Source organism: Hippoglossus stenolepis, chromosome 3 (assembly GCF_022539355.2).
Source record: "Hippoglossus stenolepis isolate QCI-W04-F060 chromosome 3, HSTE1.2, whole genome shotgun sequence".
Lineage (NCBI taxonomy): Eukaryota > Metazoa > Chordata > Actinopteri > Pleuronectiformes > Pleuronectidae > Hippoglossus > Hippoglossus stenolepis.
The window spans coordinates 23,965,802-23,984,208 of NC_061485.1; the positions used below are offsets into that span (position 1 = coordinate 23,965,802).

Below are 18,407 nucleotides of genomic sequence, written 5' to 3' on the forward strand. Positions count from 1 at the left end.
CAGAAACCCATAGATATGTGCTTATAAGTTGTTTTCTCTTTAATTCTTGAACTGTAAGGTTTCTCTTGCTACACTTTGAGCCAGATGTGACCAGGGGTGTGATACACAGCTATGTCAGCTTTGTGTACTATAGCTGAGAAGCATATGATAAAGTAGCTGCACAAAATGATTAAGAGTTTGTGTAGCCACTTTTTCAGGGTATAAATTTATGAAAACATTTTGATAATGTATACAACCCTTTTCCAGTCTTGATGACCACTCAAAGCACTTTATCCACTTCGGCATATAGAATGGGGGAGACTGGGATCGAACAGCCGACTTTCTGGCTTTATAGATGACCCGCTCTGCCTCCTGAGCCAACCACCCCTTTGTTATGAATTTGATAACATTAGAGTAGTAGAGAAATGTAACCCATACCAGACACGTTGAAAGGAAATGGGATCGTCACATGAACAGGTTGTTTCCTGGTTACATTACTGATAGAGAACTGTAGGTACCAGTGATTTTAAAAACTACAAAAAATGAAAAACAACATAGTATTGACATTTGTATGGATCACATGTAAAATCTGATAAAAATAGATGAAATAACAAAAACTACAACATACCATGTATGAAAAAGACCGGAAGTGATTAAAGAAATCGATCACATATTTTATTTTAAGAGCAGCAGTGAGAGAAAGTTGAAATGTGCATTGTGAGTTTCAGGCAAACTAAAATGGACTAATCTGATTCAGGATACTTTACTTTTCATAAACAGAGATCTACAGATAACACTAGCAGAGGCTATAGAATAATAACACGGTACAGTTCCTGTATTTCAGAGCAGACAGTTGGGCAGACGTGCGAAGAACATGTGAACTAAACAGGGATTTATCTTGACTGCACAGGTTGCTCTTTGGCCAGAATCAAATCAAACCACGGGGCTGCCTCCGCGACCTCTGATTGGTGAATCACTTCCGATCGGGGCGGGGACGTGGGCGGGGCTTCCGCTGGCAGGGATCGGTTGAATATTTGAAACAGCAACAAAACAAGATCCTCGTTCAGCTGCTGTTCGAGATACAGACTGAGAATCTGCACAGAGAACACACACAGGCTGACTCTCACAATGACCTGCGCGTCAAACTGAGACACGCTAACGTCCCACGGAGGTAAGTGCACACTGCAGAGCTGCAGACAATTCACTGGAATACATTCACCAGTGCGGTGGACGATAGAACAAGAGGCGAGCAGCATCACTGTTATTATAAGATCGTAGAATTACACACAACATATCTCTTGCTATGTAATGTGTTGTGTATTACTTGCGTATTTCTCCCATGGTTTCTGTTATGTGTGCTGAAGTGCATGACATTGAAGACAACACAATAGCATTAAAGGTCCATCGCAGTGAGTGTGACCTGCAGAAAATAACCCAGCGTCAGTTTTAAATGTAGAGCAGTGGCCCTGCATAGATCCATCTGAGCCCATTAAAGGTGCAGACCAAGCTTCATCCTGACAAGATGCTTGGTAAAGAGAGCCCCTCCCCCATATTTACACAGAAACAGATGGACCCTAACAATGAAATTCTGGAAGAGTGGGCATCATTATTCAAACCCCTGAATCAGAAGAAATTTCATTGGACGCCCCAGTCAGCTGACCAAACATTGCATGAATTTTTAAAGAATGGTTATGAATGAAAGGTGGTCTGGTGGCATCACCCACTCCCAAACAGTCAAATATGGATTAGCGTTAGCGTCACTGACGGAAGCAGTGATGCTGAATGAACGTACACATGACTCATGAGCTGGTGTTTCTTCTTGTCTTAAACAGTTTCTTGCTTGAACAAAGAAAGAAGGGGAAACAGGGAAGACTTTAATAGAAGACAAAGAGAAATGTTCAGAACCATCACCCGTCTGTTTTTTGGGGGAGAGGAGGAGACCCCTAAAGAAGTCAAGTCTGGAGAAGTGGTGGAAGAAGGATGGCTTGTTGTCAATCATCACGGTCAGTCATGTAGCATCTTTAGTTTCTCCAAGAAAATCATTAATAATGATGTTAATTTATAACTTAGAATATCTGTAATACCACTATGTACAAATATACAGTGTTAATGCTGTAAACAGACGTGTTAGAGATTATCTCTGGCAGTGGAGGGCAGAGAAGTACAGTTGAAATCATATCAAAGTAATCCCAACTCACATTTTACATGTAAATGTATTGAACCATAAGGTGATGTCACATTTGATGACATGATTGAGGACTAATTCTTGTTATTTTGTTGACGTGCTCTGTTACACGTGACATCTGTTGCACTTCTGTCCGTTCCTGTAGAGGGATTCCTCACATGTGACTCTCTGAGGTCTCTACAGTTTTCTTCTCTGCTGAACGGTTTTTCGTTGGGTAGTTTTTCCTCACTCTTGTTGAGGGTGAACTGCAGAGGATGTCCCACCTTGTTAGTCCTATGAAGCAAATTGTGACTTGTGAATATGGGCTATACAAATAAAACTTGATTGACTGATACATTCTCAAACCAAAAAGGATTGAAACAGACACATAAATATTTTGAATGTCATCTTAAAAAGTCTGTTTTGCCTCATTTGCCTTTAGATTTTAAAGTATTCTACCTGATGTTTATCTAGAGCACTGTGCAGCCTTATGTTATGGAGAGGAATTGTATATTGAAGTGTACAGTTATGACAAACATAAACTTGTATCCCCACAGAGACAAGATCAGCAGAGAACCAGGATGCAGAGCTGACGGACAGCCAACCAGTAAACTCTCCTCCTCATGGAGACACAGTTACAAAGATGGAAACTGATACAAGGTTAATAAATCATGTTATATGTGGACCTGTTCATATGTCGAGTTTAACTTCAGAAACTTATTTTTAAATTCAATTTCCACTGGCCTAACAGATTAACTCTCAAGGTTGATTCACCCTTAATGTCACGTGTTTCTCTCCAGTGTGTCGGATACAGAGCCCACAGTTCAGAGCAGCAGCAGCAGCAGTGGAGTCGTCTCTGGCTCTTTTTCTCAGCCAAAAGTCCTGGCAGAGGTGACACAGTTAACCTGCGTCCAGAAGGCTAAAGCCTGGACAGAGCGACACCACATGTCCCGTAACGCCATCCAGCGCCAGAACCGTGTTCACCAAGGAGTCCAACACCACTCCTTCAACCTCCAACAGCCAGGGCATCGCAACCTCAGCCACTGAAGCTGTGGTTGTAAACCAGGAAATAATCTTAGAGTGTAAATCATTCACATTAAAAACACGATATAACACACACATACACACACAGCTCAGAGCTGAGGCTTTTGTGATTTTACTCATTCTTTGATTTTACAGATAAGCTATACCTCTAATCCCGATGTAGCCCATGACATCTGTTACCAGGTGAAAGGCAGCTACAATATAACCTGTACTGTGTATGAATTTAAAAGGAACACGTTTACCTCATGAAATGAGACACACTTTGTTTTCTTGTGCATTTGATTTTATTATACACGTGGATGAGACAAGTGCAGCCTTTGCAAAATGTATCTTCAAACATTTTGACAAATTAATGTGATTTGTGTATTAACCTGCATTTACCCACATGAAGTTTAAAAATGGAGCAATAAAAAATTTGACTTTGCAGCTTGTGCTTTATTAGTAAAACCATGATGTCTGATTGACAGTGAACTGCTCACAGTTTGACTGGTGCAAATGTTGAGGTCTCATTGGTTTGGAGGTAATTGTACCTGCTGTGCTTGATTACATGTCAAGCTGGGGGAGAAGAGTTCTGTCTGTGGGTATATTATTGTATTACAGGAGGGTTTCTGTTCATCTAAAGTGAAGATGGATGTTTCTCCTGAAACCAAACTCAACAAGCAGATAACAAGTAGTTAGAGTAGTTTTGCTGGTCGTGTCAGTCGGCTGATGACTCATCATCACGAGACTCCACCTGTGACTTGAGTAAAAACCATGGTGAGAGGGTACAGGTACAGTGTACAAAGGGATGGTTTACAGTTTTCAGCAAACAAGATGCTGCTTGGTTTCTCTCCCATGATGCAAATTTACACCCCTTCACATGCAAATCTCCTGATTAGATGACAATGGAAAATAAAGAGCAGCATCTCTGGCTCCTGAGGAAACTGGGCTGAAATCACCACATTTCCACGCTGCTAAATATTGACATGTTTCCTTACTGCTGCCACCACAGATCTCCACCATCTCACAGAAGAGATCCCTCTGAAAGAGTTTGTGTCTGGTAGTCCAGAGCTGTTCCGCCTAAACCTGTCCAACCTCAAAGAGACAGACAGAGACGGCTCCAGTCAGGACAGCCTTCTGCCTCTGTAGGCTGGATCTATCATCTTTGCCTTTGGATTGACCATAATTTTGCTCCTGCACATTTATCTGGGGGATAGTTTGGTATGTCATGCGGTATAATATATCCAAGTCAAATCGCTGCTGCATTAGTTATCATCATCGTTGCTCCTCAGGTGATTGTTAAAGGTGTGCTGGTGTCAGATCACGAGCTCTGCACTGCACTTGGCCAAAAAGTCCTTCAGGATCATGGGTCGAGTGTGGATGCAGCCATCGCTGCCGCCCTGTGTTTGGGTGTGGTGCATCCACACGTGTCAGGTGTTAGTGACTGACTGGTGGTTGCTGTACAAATAATATTCACAACTATGGCTCATCACATGAACATGAGGAGATGCTGCAAAATGTGTCAGAGCGTGAGGTGATGTAAGGTGGGGAGGGGGCCAGGATTGCATGTTGTTGATTTCACTATTTAGCTTGTCAAGATAAAATCTATTTTCAGGCAGGTGTACAAGTAGGAGTGCCAGGTATGCTCAGAGGGTTACATCATGCTCACTCCCTTTATGGAAGGTAAGTATATGTGGATACAGTGTTTTTTTCTGCCCGTATTTAGTTTTCAAAGTCCCACATGTCTTACCACAAAATCCCTGCAGTCTATTGTGGGAGGATGTGGTCGCCAGAGCAGCCGCTGTTGCCAGAGGAGGTTTCAATGTGTCTTTCGATCTCGGTGAGTCAAACAATCGCAGTTTAGATTTTGTTGTCACAGTTTGATCTGATGATGATGATACCAGGATGCAATTGTAGATGTGTCATCATCTTACAGCTGAGGCCATATTGAAGGTAAAAGCTGAGAAGTTACCAAAGCGTTTCAGGGACATGCTCTTCCCTCGGGGCCAAGCTCTGCGTCCTGGTTCTTTTCTTAGGTTTTTCAATCTGGCAGGAGCCCTAGAGGCTGATCTGTCAAACTGTTACAATGGGAACTTCTCACAAGAGATAGTGGATGAGGTCATTCATTTCCAGAATTCCAGATGTTTAAAAAAAACTGTTGTGAAACTTTCATAGAATATTAGCAGAGACAACCATTCAGAAGTCTTCTCTGGGGTTTCATACCAAGGTGCAAACAAATGGAGGGGTCTTGAGCAGAGAGGACGTCTGTAACTACAGTGACAAAGTTGAACAACCGGTTAAAGGCCTATATGAGGGTATAGACTGAATTTAGTTCTACTCATGACATGTGTATGTATTCTTGATACGTTGATCAATATTGTGTTACTTTTGTTTTAGAGTTTTCTTTATAAAAAGTCATAAGTATTAAATCTTCACATTGGACGAGGTAAAACCAAGAATATGTGGCTTTTCCCCCTCAAAAATGAGTAAATGATTAATAGGTGATAATAATTAGTTTGTTGTTCATCAACTATTCAATCGATCACCTCTTATTCAGCTCAAACAATCATAAATCGTGTTTTACATGCTTAAACGTCTTGCCTATAATTGCTAACTTTCCATTTTTTGTGCCATTTTGTGTTCTAACTGACTGCACAACACCAAATCAGCTAATCACTACATCCGACGTGTCAGTGAACTTCCTGTTCAGCTTCTCTGCTTTTGATTTAGTAACATTCAGTAACAGTAACAGTAACAGTCATGCTGAGTTGCTTCGCCACAATATCAGTGACTCTCATCGGACTCTGCATGACTTCACAGTCAACTCCCTCCAGCCTGAGCTGCAGGCCGGACAAGTCATAGTCATGGGACCAGATGACATCATGGTGTCAGTGGCAAGGTGAATGTGTTAATACCTACAATCTGACATACATGATCACACCAGGAGAATATGTACGAAATGCACTGCTGTCTGCACCGACATTGTTTTATCTCATCTCTTGTCTTTGCCACCTCATAGTTCCTTTTAAGCCGGCCGTTTTATTACATTATTAAGGTTTGGATTCTGATTTGATTTTTAATATAAAAACATTTACCACTCAGTTGCTCTGTGTGTTTTAGGTGTTGATACATGCACTGTACAACCATAAAGAGAAGAATGTCAGCCTCTCCCTGAAAAGACTCCACCCGCCGCACAGAGCTCTTGTTGACTGTAAGTGTGAGACAAAGTAGAAGTTGAAATTTGCCTATTATGCTGGTAACTTTTTTATATAAGTAATTTCCTGTTTTTCAAATCCTCCCTCATCAGCGGAGTTTCCAGCAGAGGGTGTGCAGGTCTTTGATCAAAAGAGTCGTGCAGCTCTCGGAGTGAAGACAAACATATCAATACCCCAATTATCAGACAAATTATCATAATAGATCTCATTAACTTATCTGGTAGTACTGACCAGACGCAATAGTCTATTCATATCTATTGTCTTACAAGTAATTAAATGAAAGAACAGTGAAATATGTGAGCTCCAGACTGATGTTGTTATCAGTGGGTTTTTTTTAAAGCACCACACATGAGTGCTGATGCAGGTTGAGGAAACATGAACACTGTGACTATGCTGGGGAAAATGAGGATGGTTGCATAAACCTGATGTAGGCTCAAGATACTGTCAGACGTTAATACAGACTGTGTCAAAGGCTCGAACATATCACGAGTTGATTCTGCAGGAACACAAACATGTCACTCAAAACATTGCACTCCAGGTATCGGTTACAGTCATGGAGCCAGTGTCCTCCATTTCTCAAGTATTCTTTCCTTGAGTGAGAGTTGAGTTGTGAACTTGTGGTGTTTGAGAAATGCATGTTTACTTGTCACAGGTTTTTACTTGTCACAGGTTTGTCAGGTAACTATGACCCTCATCTGCCCGATTCTTAAGACAAAGAAAAGTTGTCTTCCTCCTTTAAATTGTCTTTGTGAGTAGTGTGCTGCTGTAGTGCAGCCACTTCTAAACAAGGGAATGTTCATCAGTTTGTCAACTTCACTAATATGTTAACTATTTAATTTAATTTAAAATATTTTATATATTTTGTGTTTGTGTAATTGTGTTTTTTAGCGTTTCTTTTAGGATAAAAGGGTAACATGCCACTCACACACTCTGAGGCCTCAATCATCTAAGAGTGTCACATATAATAATAATAATAGATCTGTCGGAGGAACCAAACCACTAATTTAACTGCAATGCTTTATCTTCTAATATTATGTGCTTTTACTTTTACTGATATAATGGAGTACTTGTGACATTGCTCTATTGGTACTTTTACTGCAGTAAAGATGAAACTAGATGGGGCCTCGTTTCCCAGTCTTCTTCAGTTACAATGGAACTGTGATTGTCTCGGTCATGAGATGCTTTTAATGAGTTGGGCTCTGGTCTGCAACCACACTTTGAAGACTCACCCTGAGAGTCACACTCACAAAGGTTCATACTAAACACTACTAATTTGAACGCTATCAATTTCTCCATTAACTCTTTGTAATAGTGACTGGGACCAGGATGTGACTGGGGGAATCGTTTCATTTTATTATTGTGAAAAAACATGTGCAGACATTAAACATTTTTTTGAGAAGATAAAAATATAAAAGCATAAGTAAAAGTGGAGAGGAGCCCAGCTGAAGATGTGCAGTGAGGGGAGGAGGGCTCACACTGCTCTGTAGAAAGTGGACTTCTCACAGTGCAGTGTGGAAGACGTTGGCTTCCTGGAGAGACAGTGATCAGGTCACTCACACTTTATGAAAATACTTTAACAACTAGATGCTGCTTCTTAAAATTGTATTGTGTAATATTTGTAATACTAAGACCAAATAATATCAGAACAAATTATTTTCTGTTGTTTCTTACAAGTTCTGACATTTAATTTGAGATTAAAGGATGTTGAATCTCATTGTGCTGTGTGTTTCATTTGTAAAGTAGTTAAATATAAAATTATTCATATTTCAATTTATGGAACTTCATGTTAAAAGTTAAATGTGTCCCACTTGGTCTCATGTTGTATTTTTCATCACATTTCACATGAAAACACACTGGCTGGAGCCTTCCTCCTAATCCTCTTCCTCTTTTTGCCCTGTACACAAAAACAAATACAGACATTCCATTGGACATCATGTGACGGCCCTGGCCATCTGTGTTTTCCTGAAGAGAAACTATTTAATAAAACTATTTAAAATGTGAAAGCACCGATCAAAACAAATTTCAATCAGAATACAAGATTAAAATGAGATCTCAATACTTTGTGATCACATTAATGTTGCACATAAACCAACAGGGAAACTCTCGCTGACAGACACAGTGGTGAGGGCGGGGCTGAATGTGGGCGTCGTCGGTCACTATTTAAATCCACGCACATCGACCCTCCTTTTCAGTGAGGAGGAAGAGCTCAGTCAGTCCTGCAGACACCTGTGTGTTTCAATGTGCTTTCATTCATGTGCGGACTGTGGAGGAGAATTACTCTTTACACAATAAAGCGGTGAGTAAAACAAGGCTTTTGTAGCATCTCATGTGCTGAGTTAAGTTTAATGTTAACGAACATATTCCCCAGTTGTGTTGAAGTATCCGCTCAGCTTGTTTGCATAAACAGCCTATTGATCGTATAAGCAAAATCTATAGCTGGGACAATTAGGTTACTTACACGAGTTGTTTTGAATGCATATACTAGTGTAATATGAAATTAATTTTTGTGAGGATGTATTTGTAGAAACCTTGTTTCCCCCTCAAATGTGTGTATATATATATATATATATATATATAGTACATATTGTGTTCTACTCCTTAATTTAGAGCAGAAACTATATAACATTGGCGGAGTGACATGATAATGAGATGTGATAAGCCACTCTGGTATCAGGTGCCCCACGTTGCCCCATGCTCCATGCTTTATCCACAGCCCTAAAATAAGTGGTCTTACACTAGTCAATGTTATATCCTTGTGTTTATATTGTCTATGACATGATGGGTTGTTTATTTTCTCCTAACATTGTCATTAAATAGTCAGAGATTAAAGCAGTGAGAAGCTACAATGTAACAGGACTCATGTTTTCTCCTAATATTGTCATTAAGTAGTCTGAGATTGAAGCTGTGAGGATACAATATAACAGTACAACGTATTTCTACAGGTGACCTGCTTCAGAACTGTTGAAGTGGAAATAAAGGGTGTAAACATGGAGCCCAAAACTGTCGTGAAGGAGAAGTATTTCATCGTGACACGAGGGAAGTCGAGGAAAGGCTTCTGCCGGGGATGTATCGGCCGTGTGGAGGCAGAGACGCAGTGTGGGGAGCTGATGGGACTCCTGTTCTCTGGTGGCAGCAACGTCGGGAGCCCCAAGAGCGGCGGTGTGGTGCGGAGGGAGGACACGTACCCTCTGACCCGACACCAGGCCCAGCTTCTGCTCTTCGTCTCCTCTTTCAGCAAGCGTGTGGAGCTGCTGTGCAACCCCCAGCTGTTCTCAGCCATCTGCGAGCTGACTCAGGACGACCTGGTGGTGGTGAAGCACAAGAAGGGACACCTGCCCGGCCTGGTGAAGAACCTGATGCAGATTGGGAGGAAGGAGAACAAAGATGACCTCTATATGCTCGGCTTTGAGGTGGAATTTGTGGTGAGTAAAGTTGATAACCTCAAAGTTTGGGGCGTCTTGAATAAAGCAGCTGAAGCATGTGATCTGACCTAAGGTAGTAATTGCACTTGCACACTAGTATGACTCAAGAAGATGCGCTGCAGCCATGCAATCTCCAGTCATCTGTCGCTAATCACTCAAAAGATTGTCAGAGAGATATGCATCTCGCAATGTCATTATTGCAAATTGTTCACATGCTTCTGAGAATTTACCTGAGTGCTTAATGACTGCTTTTTATTGACTGTTAGATTTTATTCTTCCCTGTAGGACAGTGATCACAACCTGTCATCCAAGAAACCCACTCCCCTGCCCTTGTTCAGTGCTGCAGACATCATTCAGGTGGTCCCGTCTAACTCGGTCCCCCTCGGACTGCACTGGAAAGACGGACAATGTAAGTGTGAGTAATGTCAAAGTCCCAGCTCGTCAGCTACCTTCAAAGTCAACATGTGGAAGGCTATATCTGAACCACCAAATAACTTTGTGTTGGTGTGCTTGATTTTGTGAAACAAAATCCTTGCCCCACTCCCCTACAATTGGCAAATTAAATCCTGTAATTGAAAGTTTTGACCAAATGCCTGGGGCTACATAGAGGACATGGAAGAAGCAGTCCTAGTACACAACTGGAAAAACTGGTTTTGTTGGGTTGAAATGCAGAACACTACATTCGTCACATGGTCTGGCGTGTTTGCACATTGGGCACTGTTAGCTGTCTGCATACCTCATATGTAGACCTGTTAGCCGGAGGTCAATCTGATGAGGAGGCATGTGACAACTCAGAAAATGTCATATGACTTCCTTACCCTCATCCTCTCCCCACCTTCCATACCTCTGTGCAGGTCTAAACACGAAAGCGGTGACGCGCATCAACTCCATGCCACACATAAGTTCCCGTGCACGCCAAGGGAGAGAGGGCCATACGGAGCACAGTGTCATTCAGAACCAAAGCCCGAGCACGTCTCCTGCGCCTCTGGAGGTGGGATCCATGGTGGAGGTGGTGTCCAACTCCAGGATCACAGTGTACGGAGTCGTCCAGTGGTTGGGAGTCCCTGCAGGAAAGACTGGTGAATGGGCTGGGATCGAACTGGTGAGGCACTAAAATGTTCTGTTGTCAAGTACAGTTGGCGTCATGCATCTAAGACACCTTTTTATATCAGATTTTTTTTCTTGTTTCAGGACTATGAGGTGAACGGCTGCTCTGATGGGATATATGGAGGCCAGAGATATTTCACATGCAAAGGGGGCCGAGCTTTGTTTGTTCCTGTCACAAAGTGCAGCCCTGATGGCAGATTTGTCTACTCCTCTACAGGAAGTGGGACCTCAAAGCCCACTGAAATACCTCCAGGTTAGACATTTGTCTTAGTTTGGTGGGACATGCACACAAGCATGCAATTTACAAATGAATCATGCTGATATTATTGGAAGCATTTATTCTGAAGGCTCTGTGTGAAATGTTTCTGATAAAAATAGAACTGAACTAGAAGGCCACTTGGAGAGTGCATACATCTGCCAAGGGTAACACCCTCCCTCGCCATGTTAAAGAAAGTTAAAACAAAAATCCTGGATCTGGCCCCTCAATGGAATCTGCTCCACAAGTCAATGGGTTCTTCTCTGACCCATACCACATCATTCCACCAATTTACAATAAAGTTTGTCCCATGGAGTTTGTGCAATCCTGCACCTCGAAAGAGGTACTTCAGAAATTGCCTGTGGTATGCTGTGTAGTACGCTGCGCAAAATCAATGTCATGCAGGACGTTTTGCAGATGTTTGTCATTCCTTTTTATAATTGTACAAAACCTCACAGAATCAGGGCTCAGGAACTGTTGAACACCTGGGCTGTGCACACTTGAAATATACAGTCACAAATCATGCTTTCTAATCTGGTTAACTGACTTAACGTTCACACCCTTGGCAGGATTTAGTAAAGACAAATAAAGTCGATGGCACGTAATGCACTTCCTGGTTTGAAGCACTGTTTTTTTTTTTTATCAGTTGAACATGTTTCATTTTGAACATGTCTGACAGTCCTGTGAACTTGCAGTGTCCAGTTTGGCTGTGTTTAAACCTGGTCAGAAACCTCTGCAGAATGCTACATTTCCCAAATCTAAAGCTACCCCTGAAATGATCTGTGTTAAAACCTCATTTAATAGCTTTCAACATGTGTTTGTTTGCTTTTTATCAAGTTCCTCCATTTGAGGACCCTGAGGAGGATGCACCACCTATCCCGGAGTCCGAGGCCTTGTCTTTGTTAGAGGGAAGAATGAAGGGGATTCAGGGTCATATCAACTCCTGTTATCTTGATGCCACACTCTTCAGGTAAAACCAGTTCATCACACCTTAGGGCGTTTCATTCTCAAGTGCCACATTGTTGCGAACTTGGCTCATATTTAATTAATTCCACCATTTATCTTTATTAATTTTATTTGGAGATCATATAAAAGTGAAATGAGCACAGTGACCTGTATTCAGATCTGCATTGAGTTTTAAAAAGACCGTGATTCTCTCCTCAGTTTGTTCAGCACGTCTGTGACCCTGGATCACATCTGCAGGAAGCCTGCTGACACAGAGCAGCCCATAACCGGCACTCTGAGGAAAATAGTCAACCGTTTACGCAGGTATGAACACTTTCTTCAAGAAAGTTGTTTTTTTTGTCTTTTCTTTTCTCTCGCTCTCAGCCAGTTTGCAAAAGAACATGATGACATTGTCCATAATCTCAAATGGTAAACAAGTACTCTCTGTCTTAGTATTATGGGTATTCCGTATTCACTATCTGAGACTGAAGGTACACAAGGTTGAGCCTTGCTTACATTAGTGGGAGTGGCTTTGTGTTTACTCTTTGTTGTTTTGGTGTGTGCAGCTGTTCCAGTGTGAGCTCTTGTGTTTGATGTGTTTTATTGCAGACAAGGATTTGTGCCAACTGAGAGCGTCATGAATTTCCGCAAACAGCTCGGCTGCGACACATTTCAAACAGAGGAAAAGGGTATGCACCATTGTCGAACATGCATTGATTTCAAATGTGTTTTTTATAGGTTTTTGCTAAGTCATTGCAACACAACATGTAATGCCTGCTTTTGCACTTTTATACATTTAGAATTGTGTTGCTTCACACTTCATTGCAGACCCAGAGGAGTTCATCACAGTCCTCTTTCAGAAGGTGTTCAGCACAGAGCCACTTCTCAAGCTCAGGTATGAAATCGCTCTGGGCTGTTCGGTATTGAATGTCATGTTCTATTTAGCTGCGTTAGACTGAGTTACTCAAAAGCTGCTTCTTATTAGATCGAGGCGAGAAACATGTCAGGGTGCCTACACCTTGCAGATCTTTCTAGAAAAAGAGCAGATGGGACAGATGCCCACCGTCCAACAGCTGCTGGACACATCCTGCCTGTCAGGTGACATCAAGTTTGATGAGGTTAGTGCTGCTCTTGCTTGACAAAGATGACCTCATGGGTTTATCAAGTTTTCCTCTATACAGTCATGTAACCATAATACTGCCTTTTGTCCCTCAGGCACCACACTGTCTCATTGTTCAGATGCCACGGTTTGGAAACAAGTACAAGATGTTTTCTCACATCATTCCCTCCACTGAGCTGGATATCACAGATCTTCTATACAACTGTGAGGAGCTGGTACAATTTGCACCGATTCATATCTTAGCATGAGAAAGGAGAACCATCTTTAACTCAGTGTTTTTTAAGATGCTTGTGTATCACCTACTTTTCCCAACAGCTCCAAGAGAATGCTTTGTCTGTGGACATTTGGCCGAGTATGAGTGTCTTCAGTGTCTACCAGATCGCAAACTACAGCCAGGAAGAATCAAACAGTACTGCACTACCTGCAACACACAGGTAAACTACAATATTACTTAGTAAACAGCATACCTTCAACAAGGGCCAACCGTCCACTTATATTCAATCAACCTGCACCAAATTTCAAACGCTCAAAAAGTGGTGCCATACACGTGGAAGACAAAGATGATGATATCAAGAAAGCTTTTGGTGATGAGGACTGACACCGGTGTTAATGTTCCATAAACAAAAACACCCTCTGGAGATTTCTGTGTTGTTATGAACAAATCTGAGCAGAGAATCTTCTGCTGCGTTGTTAATGTGGAGAAAGGCAACTCTGGAGAAAGTCCTTACCCAATTCAGCGGACATTCTCTGGAGTTCATGTGTTAAAAACGGCTCTAAATATCAGTCCCCTAAATGTGTTTGATTTTTCATCAAGATCCATTAATCAAAATTGATGAAAATGTAAAATTGGTGAAAATGTAAAAAATGCAGACAAACTGCAATGAAAACACAACCTCCTTGGTGGATGTAACGAGAAGATGATTTTAGTGTGACTTTTCTTTCTGTATAACAGGTGCACAGTCATCACACACGGCAGGGTCACTCCCCCAAACCTCTACAGGTTCCAGCAAATGTCTCCCCTGACACTCCTGTGCCAAGGCACATGATGCAGCTGTTTGCTGTGCTCTGCATTCAAACCAGCCACTACGTGTCTTTTGTCAAATATGGCCCTGACCCTCGCTCCTGGCTCTTCTTTGACAGCATGGCAGACAGATGCGGTAAGATGGGTCTCAGTTGGTTTCATTTACTTTTGTTAATGGGTAATTTCTTGGCCTTGTTTTATTTTATCCTGATGTTCGTGCAAACGCTGACTTGTTTTGTTTTATTCTGTGAAGTGGTTACACATGACTGCTTTATTTTCTGATAATGCTGCCTTGGCATTATTAGATAAGGGCGCACTCTGACGCATGTGACTGCTCTTTATCTCTTCTCGAGACGACGTCTAATCTAGAGGCCACTCTTTTCTTACAGGTGACGATCAAAGTGGCTTCAACATTCCAGAGATCCGAGCTTGTCCGGAGCTGGGCGACTTCCTGTCCCGGCCGGAGGAGGAGCTGGCTCGGGCCAACCCCTCCCAGACTCCTGAGCTGACGCGTAGGCTTCTGTGTGACTCCTACATGTTTTTATACCAGAGCCCAGCCACGCCACTTTGAACACCAAACCATCAGGAGCCTGAAACGTCCTTGAGGATGAAGACAGGCTGTTCTCACAACAGTGCCCTAATAACCTTGCACCTCCGCCTAATCAGCAAGATGTTCTGTTGGTTATTACGTCCAAATAGCAGGAACTGACATGGATGTTTTGAACAAAATGGAAAGAGACAATAATTTTGAAGAGAAAAATAACATGGACTTTGCTTGATCTTTGTCAGTTGATGTTGATTCTGTAAAGAGAGAACGAATGAGCAGTGAATACATAACACTTTGCACTCTTCTCATCATCATTGCCCTGTGTCTCTTGCGATTGGTTTTCGTTATTTATACTTTGAGGTTTTTTTTAAAGTAAATTGTAGCATTCATTATTTTTTGTTGTCTATATTCGTGTATTTTTGTCTGTTACTTGGTACATTAAAGTTCATTCAACCACTTGGTGCCATGTTTATTTGATGCTTCTATCATTTAAACACTAGATCGTCAGTTGTGACCTAAACACTCACTCAGTGTTTAGACTTTGGGGACATCTAGTGGTGAAGTTGCATGTTGCAGTTGGATACCCCTCACCTCCCCCTTCCCTTCCAAACACGAGAGAACCTGTGGTAGACTTCAGGTGTCATAAAACTGAAAAGGTGTTTAGTTTGTCCAGTCTGGATTACTGTAAAACTGATGTCAATATAAAATATTTCAATATAAAGGGCCCATTCTAGTATAAAATATTTTTTGTGTATTAGATTAAAATTCCAAGCATTCTAACTTGAGTTTTAAGTAGACCACGGAATGCAGATATACATGATAGAGTATTACCCTGTATGTAAGCAGCCTTTTGTAGCATGGAATAATACATAACCTGTATGGGAGAAAAAGGTCTAATCTAAACAGGAAGTAGTGATTTGAGGCTCTGACAGGCTGGGGCAGTTGTAATAGGTAATATAATGGACTACACCGCCATCTAGTGTTGGAGTGTTCCTCGAACACCATTCATCAACATGGTCTGTGAATGGTGTTTCAGAAATAAAGCTGCAATAATCTGTATGTATTAATTAAGTTACGTGTGTCAAGGTTGTGGAGGACAGTGCAGACTTTTGTCTCATGAATCACACATCCTAGCTGTGGCTCAGGAGGGTCTCACCAACTAGAAGGTCCACGGTTTGATCCCAGTTGCTGAGCCGGTTAAGTGTTTTATCACGTGTGAGAGGAGAAGAGGAAACAGTTGGAGGCCAGGGTTCAATATATGCTGGACAACAACATTGCTGAGCCTTGTTCATCTAACTGGGCCTCTGGTTTCTTTCCGGTCATAGTTGTTGTTCTGTGTATTGTTGTTCGGCTCCACAACTCAACCGACCCCAAACTTCACAAGCTCTCCTCTACTCATCTCATCCTCTTTAGCTGTTCCTGAGGGTAGCTGAGGTTCGGGAGAGGGAGGGGTGTGCTGGAGGATGCAGCTCCGAAGGAAGACAGTAAAACCAGTGGATTATGGTTAATGTATTGGGTGGCAAACTATGGAGATGGTGATCATTTTGTTGATGTGTTGTTTATTCTGTGGTTCCTAGTAAAACCACAATTTATGAAGGGGGGTCTTATGGCCCCTTCCTTTGTGCTTTCTCTGTTTTTGCAGCCGACCTTTATGGGTCTGCTCTCATTCTCTCTCTCTCTCTCATTCTCTCTCTCTCTCTCTCTCTCCTCCCTTCCCTGCCCATTCCATGCTTGGTTTGGTCGGATCTTTTGGCTGCTTATAACACCACACACATACACTTTTCCCTCACACATACATGACACTCACTGCTAATACGTCTTCTCTCCACAGCCCATGTTTGGTAAATACTTGTGTTTTTTTATTTGCAATAAACCAGTCATTACGCACTTTATCCAGTCTGTCTTCCCTTTAAGTTTGTGACACAAGATACTGAACCCAATATTCCCTCTGACAGCCGAGAGTGTATGATTGATGTGTGATCGAGGAAAGTGCTGCACACGGATGCACTCTATGAATGTGTGTGTGTGAAGGGGTGAATGGTCCTGTAAAGTGCTTTAAGTCATCAACACCAGAAAAGCTTTATATAAATACAGACCATTCACATGATTTTTGAATCATAAAAAGTGACAACATTCCAAGGCCTTGAAGGCAGCTCAGACTGTACATCAATCACTCAATCAATCAAATTTGATTTGTATAGCCCATATTCACAAATCACAATTTGTCTCATAGGGCTTTAACAAGGTGTGACATCCTCTGCCCTTAACCCTCAACAAGAGTAAGGAAAAACTACTAAAAAACCCCTTTAACAGGGTAAAAAGAACATAGAAACCTCAGAGAGAGCCACATGTGAGGGATCCCTCTCCCAGGACGGACAGAAGTGCAATAGATGTCAAGTGTAAAGGAGAACATCAAGATAAAGGTTTTAGCAGCATTGATAAGGGTAAACATTTTGAAGCATAACTGAAGGTCAGTGAATTGGTGGATTAATGTCATTAATGGTCAAGTGTCTGAGGAGAAATACTATGTATCGAGCAGTCCTGCTGCAATCATAGTCTATGGTCAGCAGCCAGCAAGATCATGATCCACCATCAAGATCGGATGCCACTATAGTCCACAGTCATTGTCCACTGCCGCCATTAGGATCCATCATCAGCTGCCACCTCGGTCGTGGTCCACCACCATTATCAGATGCCAACACGATAAAGGATCCGCCTTTATTATCATGATCAGCCAGCAGGATACAGAATCCGCCATACTGGATCCACCATTACGATCTCTGATACGTGATCCACAGATCATAATCCATGATGTGGCCACAGCTGCGGCCCTGGATCTGCGGACGATAAGGCAAAGGGACTCCGGGGAAGAAGTCAAGTCAGTAACATGTATTGATGGGATATGAATTACTTTGATGTGATAACGATTGAGAAGAGGAAAGAGAAGCTGGAAAGAGAAGCTCCGTGTGTCCCCCGACCTTCTAGACCTATATCAGCATAACTAAGAGCAGGTCTAAGACAAGCCTGTACCAGCTCTAACTATAAGCTTTATCAAAAAGGAAGGTTTTAAGCCTACTCTTAAACATACAGATGGTGTCTGCCTCCCGAATTGAAAGTGGGAGATGATTCCACAGGAGAGGAGCTTGATAGCTGAAAGCTCTGGCTCCTACTCTACTTTTAGAGACTTTAGGGACAACAAGTAAGCCTGAATTCTGGGAGCGCAGTGCTCTAGTGGGTTGATAAGGTACTAACAGCTCTTTAAGGTATAATGGTGCCATATTATTAAGGGCCTTGAAGGTGAGGAGGAGAATTTTAAATTCTATTCTAGATTTAACCGGAAGCCAGTGTAGCGAAGCTAATACAGGAGAAATGAGCGTTATTCTAACTTAACTTGACATATATGTGAATATTTACTAATTATGTCTGTAATTTGTTTTCAGCTTTGCCATTTGATAACCTATGAAGTTAACATTGATATGCAAAATCACTAAATCACAAAAGAATGAGTGAGGTCAAAGAAACATGTAACAGAAAAGACAAATCTCCAACATGATGATGATACTGATTGTTGATATTTGATATTATTAATAATTAAAGTACACAAAGCT

The 18,407-nt window shown here is 41.8% G+C and overlaps 2 protein-coding genes and 1 pseudogene across 3 annotated transcripts; all 3 read left to right on the forward strand.

Moving 5' to 3' along the window:
* The first annotated feature begins 967 nt into the window (after window positions 1-967).
* tp53inp2 (tumor protein p53 inducible nuclear protein 2) lies at window positions 968-3,611 on the forward strand. Its single transcript, XM_035148565.2, has 4 exons — window positions 968-1,150; window positions 1,812-1,982; window positions 2,701-2,803; window positions 2,944-3,611. The coding sequence occupies exons 2-4, from the start codon at window positions 1,874-1,876 to the stop codon at window positions 3,188-3,190; spliced, it is 459 nt and encodes a 152-aa protein (XP_035004456.1). The 5' UTR covers window positions 968-1,150; window positions 1,812-1,873; the 3' UTR covers window positions 3,191-3,611.
* Window positions 3,612-3,814: 203 nt separating this feature from the next.
* LOC118104673 lies at window positions 3,815-6,195 on the forward strand (annotated as a pseudogene).
* A 2,380-nt stretch (window positions 6,196-8,575) lies between these two features.
* On the forward strand, window positions 8,576-15,255 carry cyldb (cylindromatosis (turban tumor syndrome), b). 2 transcript variants are annotated; one of them, XM_035149237.2, is made up of 14 exons: window positions 8,576-8,677; window positions 9,324-9,803; window positions 10,089-10,218; window positions 10,658-10,905; window positions 10,995-11,163; window positions 12,004-12,136; window positions 12,331-12,435; window positions 12,721-12,800; window positions 12,940-13,006; window positions 13,097-13,229; window positions 13,327-13,435; window positions 13,547-13,665; window positions 14,184-14,388; window positions 14,642-15,255. In XM_035149237.2, the coding sequence occupies exons 2-14, from the start codon at window positions 9,369-9,371 to the stop codon at window positions 14,821-14,823; spliced, it is 2,115 nt and encodes a 704-aa protein (XP_035005128.1). In that variant the 5' UTR covers window positions 8,576-8,677; window positions 9,324-9,368; the 3' UTR covers window positions 14,824-15,255. The 2 variants fall into 2 exon arrangements, with proteins under 2 accessions (XP_035005128.1, XP_035005138.1); XM_035149247.2 differs by having other exon boundaries at window positions 10,089-10,212.
* The last annotated feature ends 3,152 nt before the right edge of the window (window positions 15,256-18,407 follow it).

Excerpts from the sequence above, each read along its gene's own strand:
- cyldb (XM_035149237.2), top strand. The coding sequence starts at position 9,369 with ATGGAGCCCAAAACTGTCGTGAAGGAGAAGTATTTCATCGTGACACGA. Across the intron at positions 10,906-10,994 it reads AATGGGCTGGGATCGAACTG|GACTATGAGGTGAACGGCTG; the intron begins GTGAGGCACTAA and ends TTCTTGTTTCAG. Across the intron at positions 12,801-12,939 it reads ATTTCAAACAGAGGAAAAGG|ACCCAGAGGAGTTCATCACA; the intron begins GTATGCACCATT and ends ACTTCATTGCAG.
- tp53inp2 (XM_035148565.2), top strand. The coding sequence starts at position 1,874 with ATGTTCAGAACCATCACCCGTCTGTTTTTTGGGGGAGAGGAGGAGACC. Across the intron at positions 1,983-2,700 it reads GCTTGTTGTCAATCATCACG|AGACAAGATCAGCAGAGAAC; the intron begins GTCAGTCATGTA and ends GTATCCCCACAG. Across the intron at positions 2,804-2,943 it reads AAGATGGAAACTGATACAAG|TGTGTCGGATACAGAGCCCA; the intron begins GTTAATAAATCA and ends GTTTCTCTCCAG.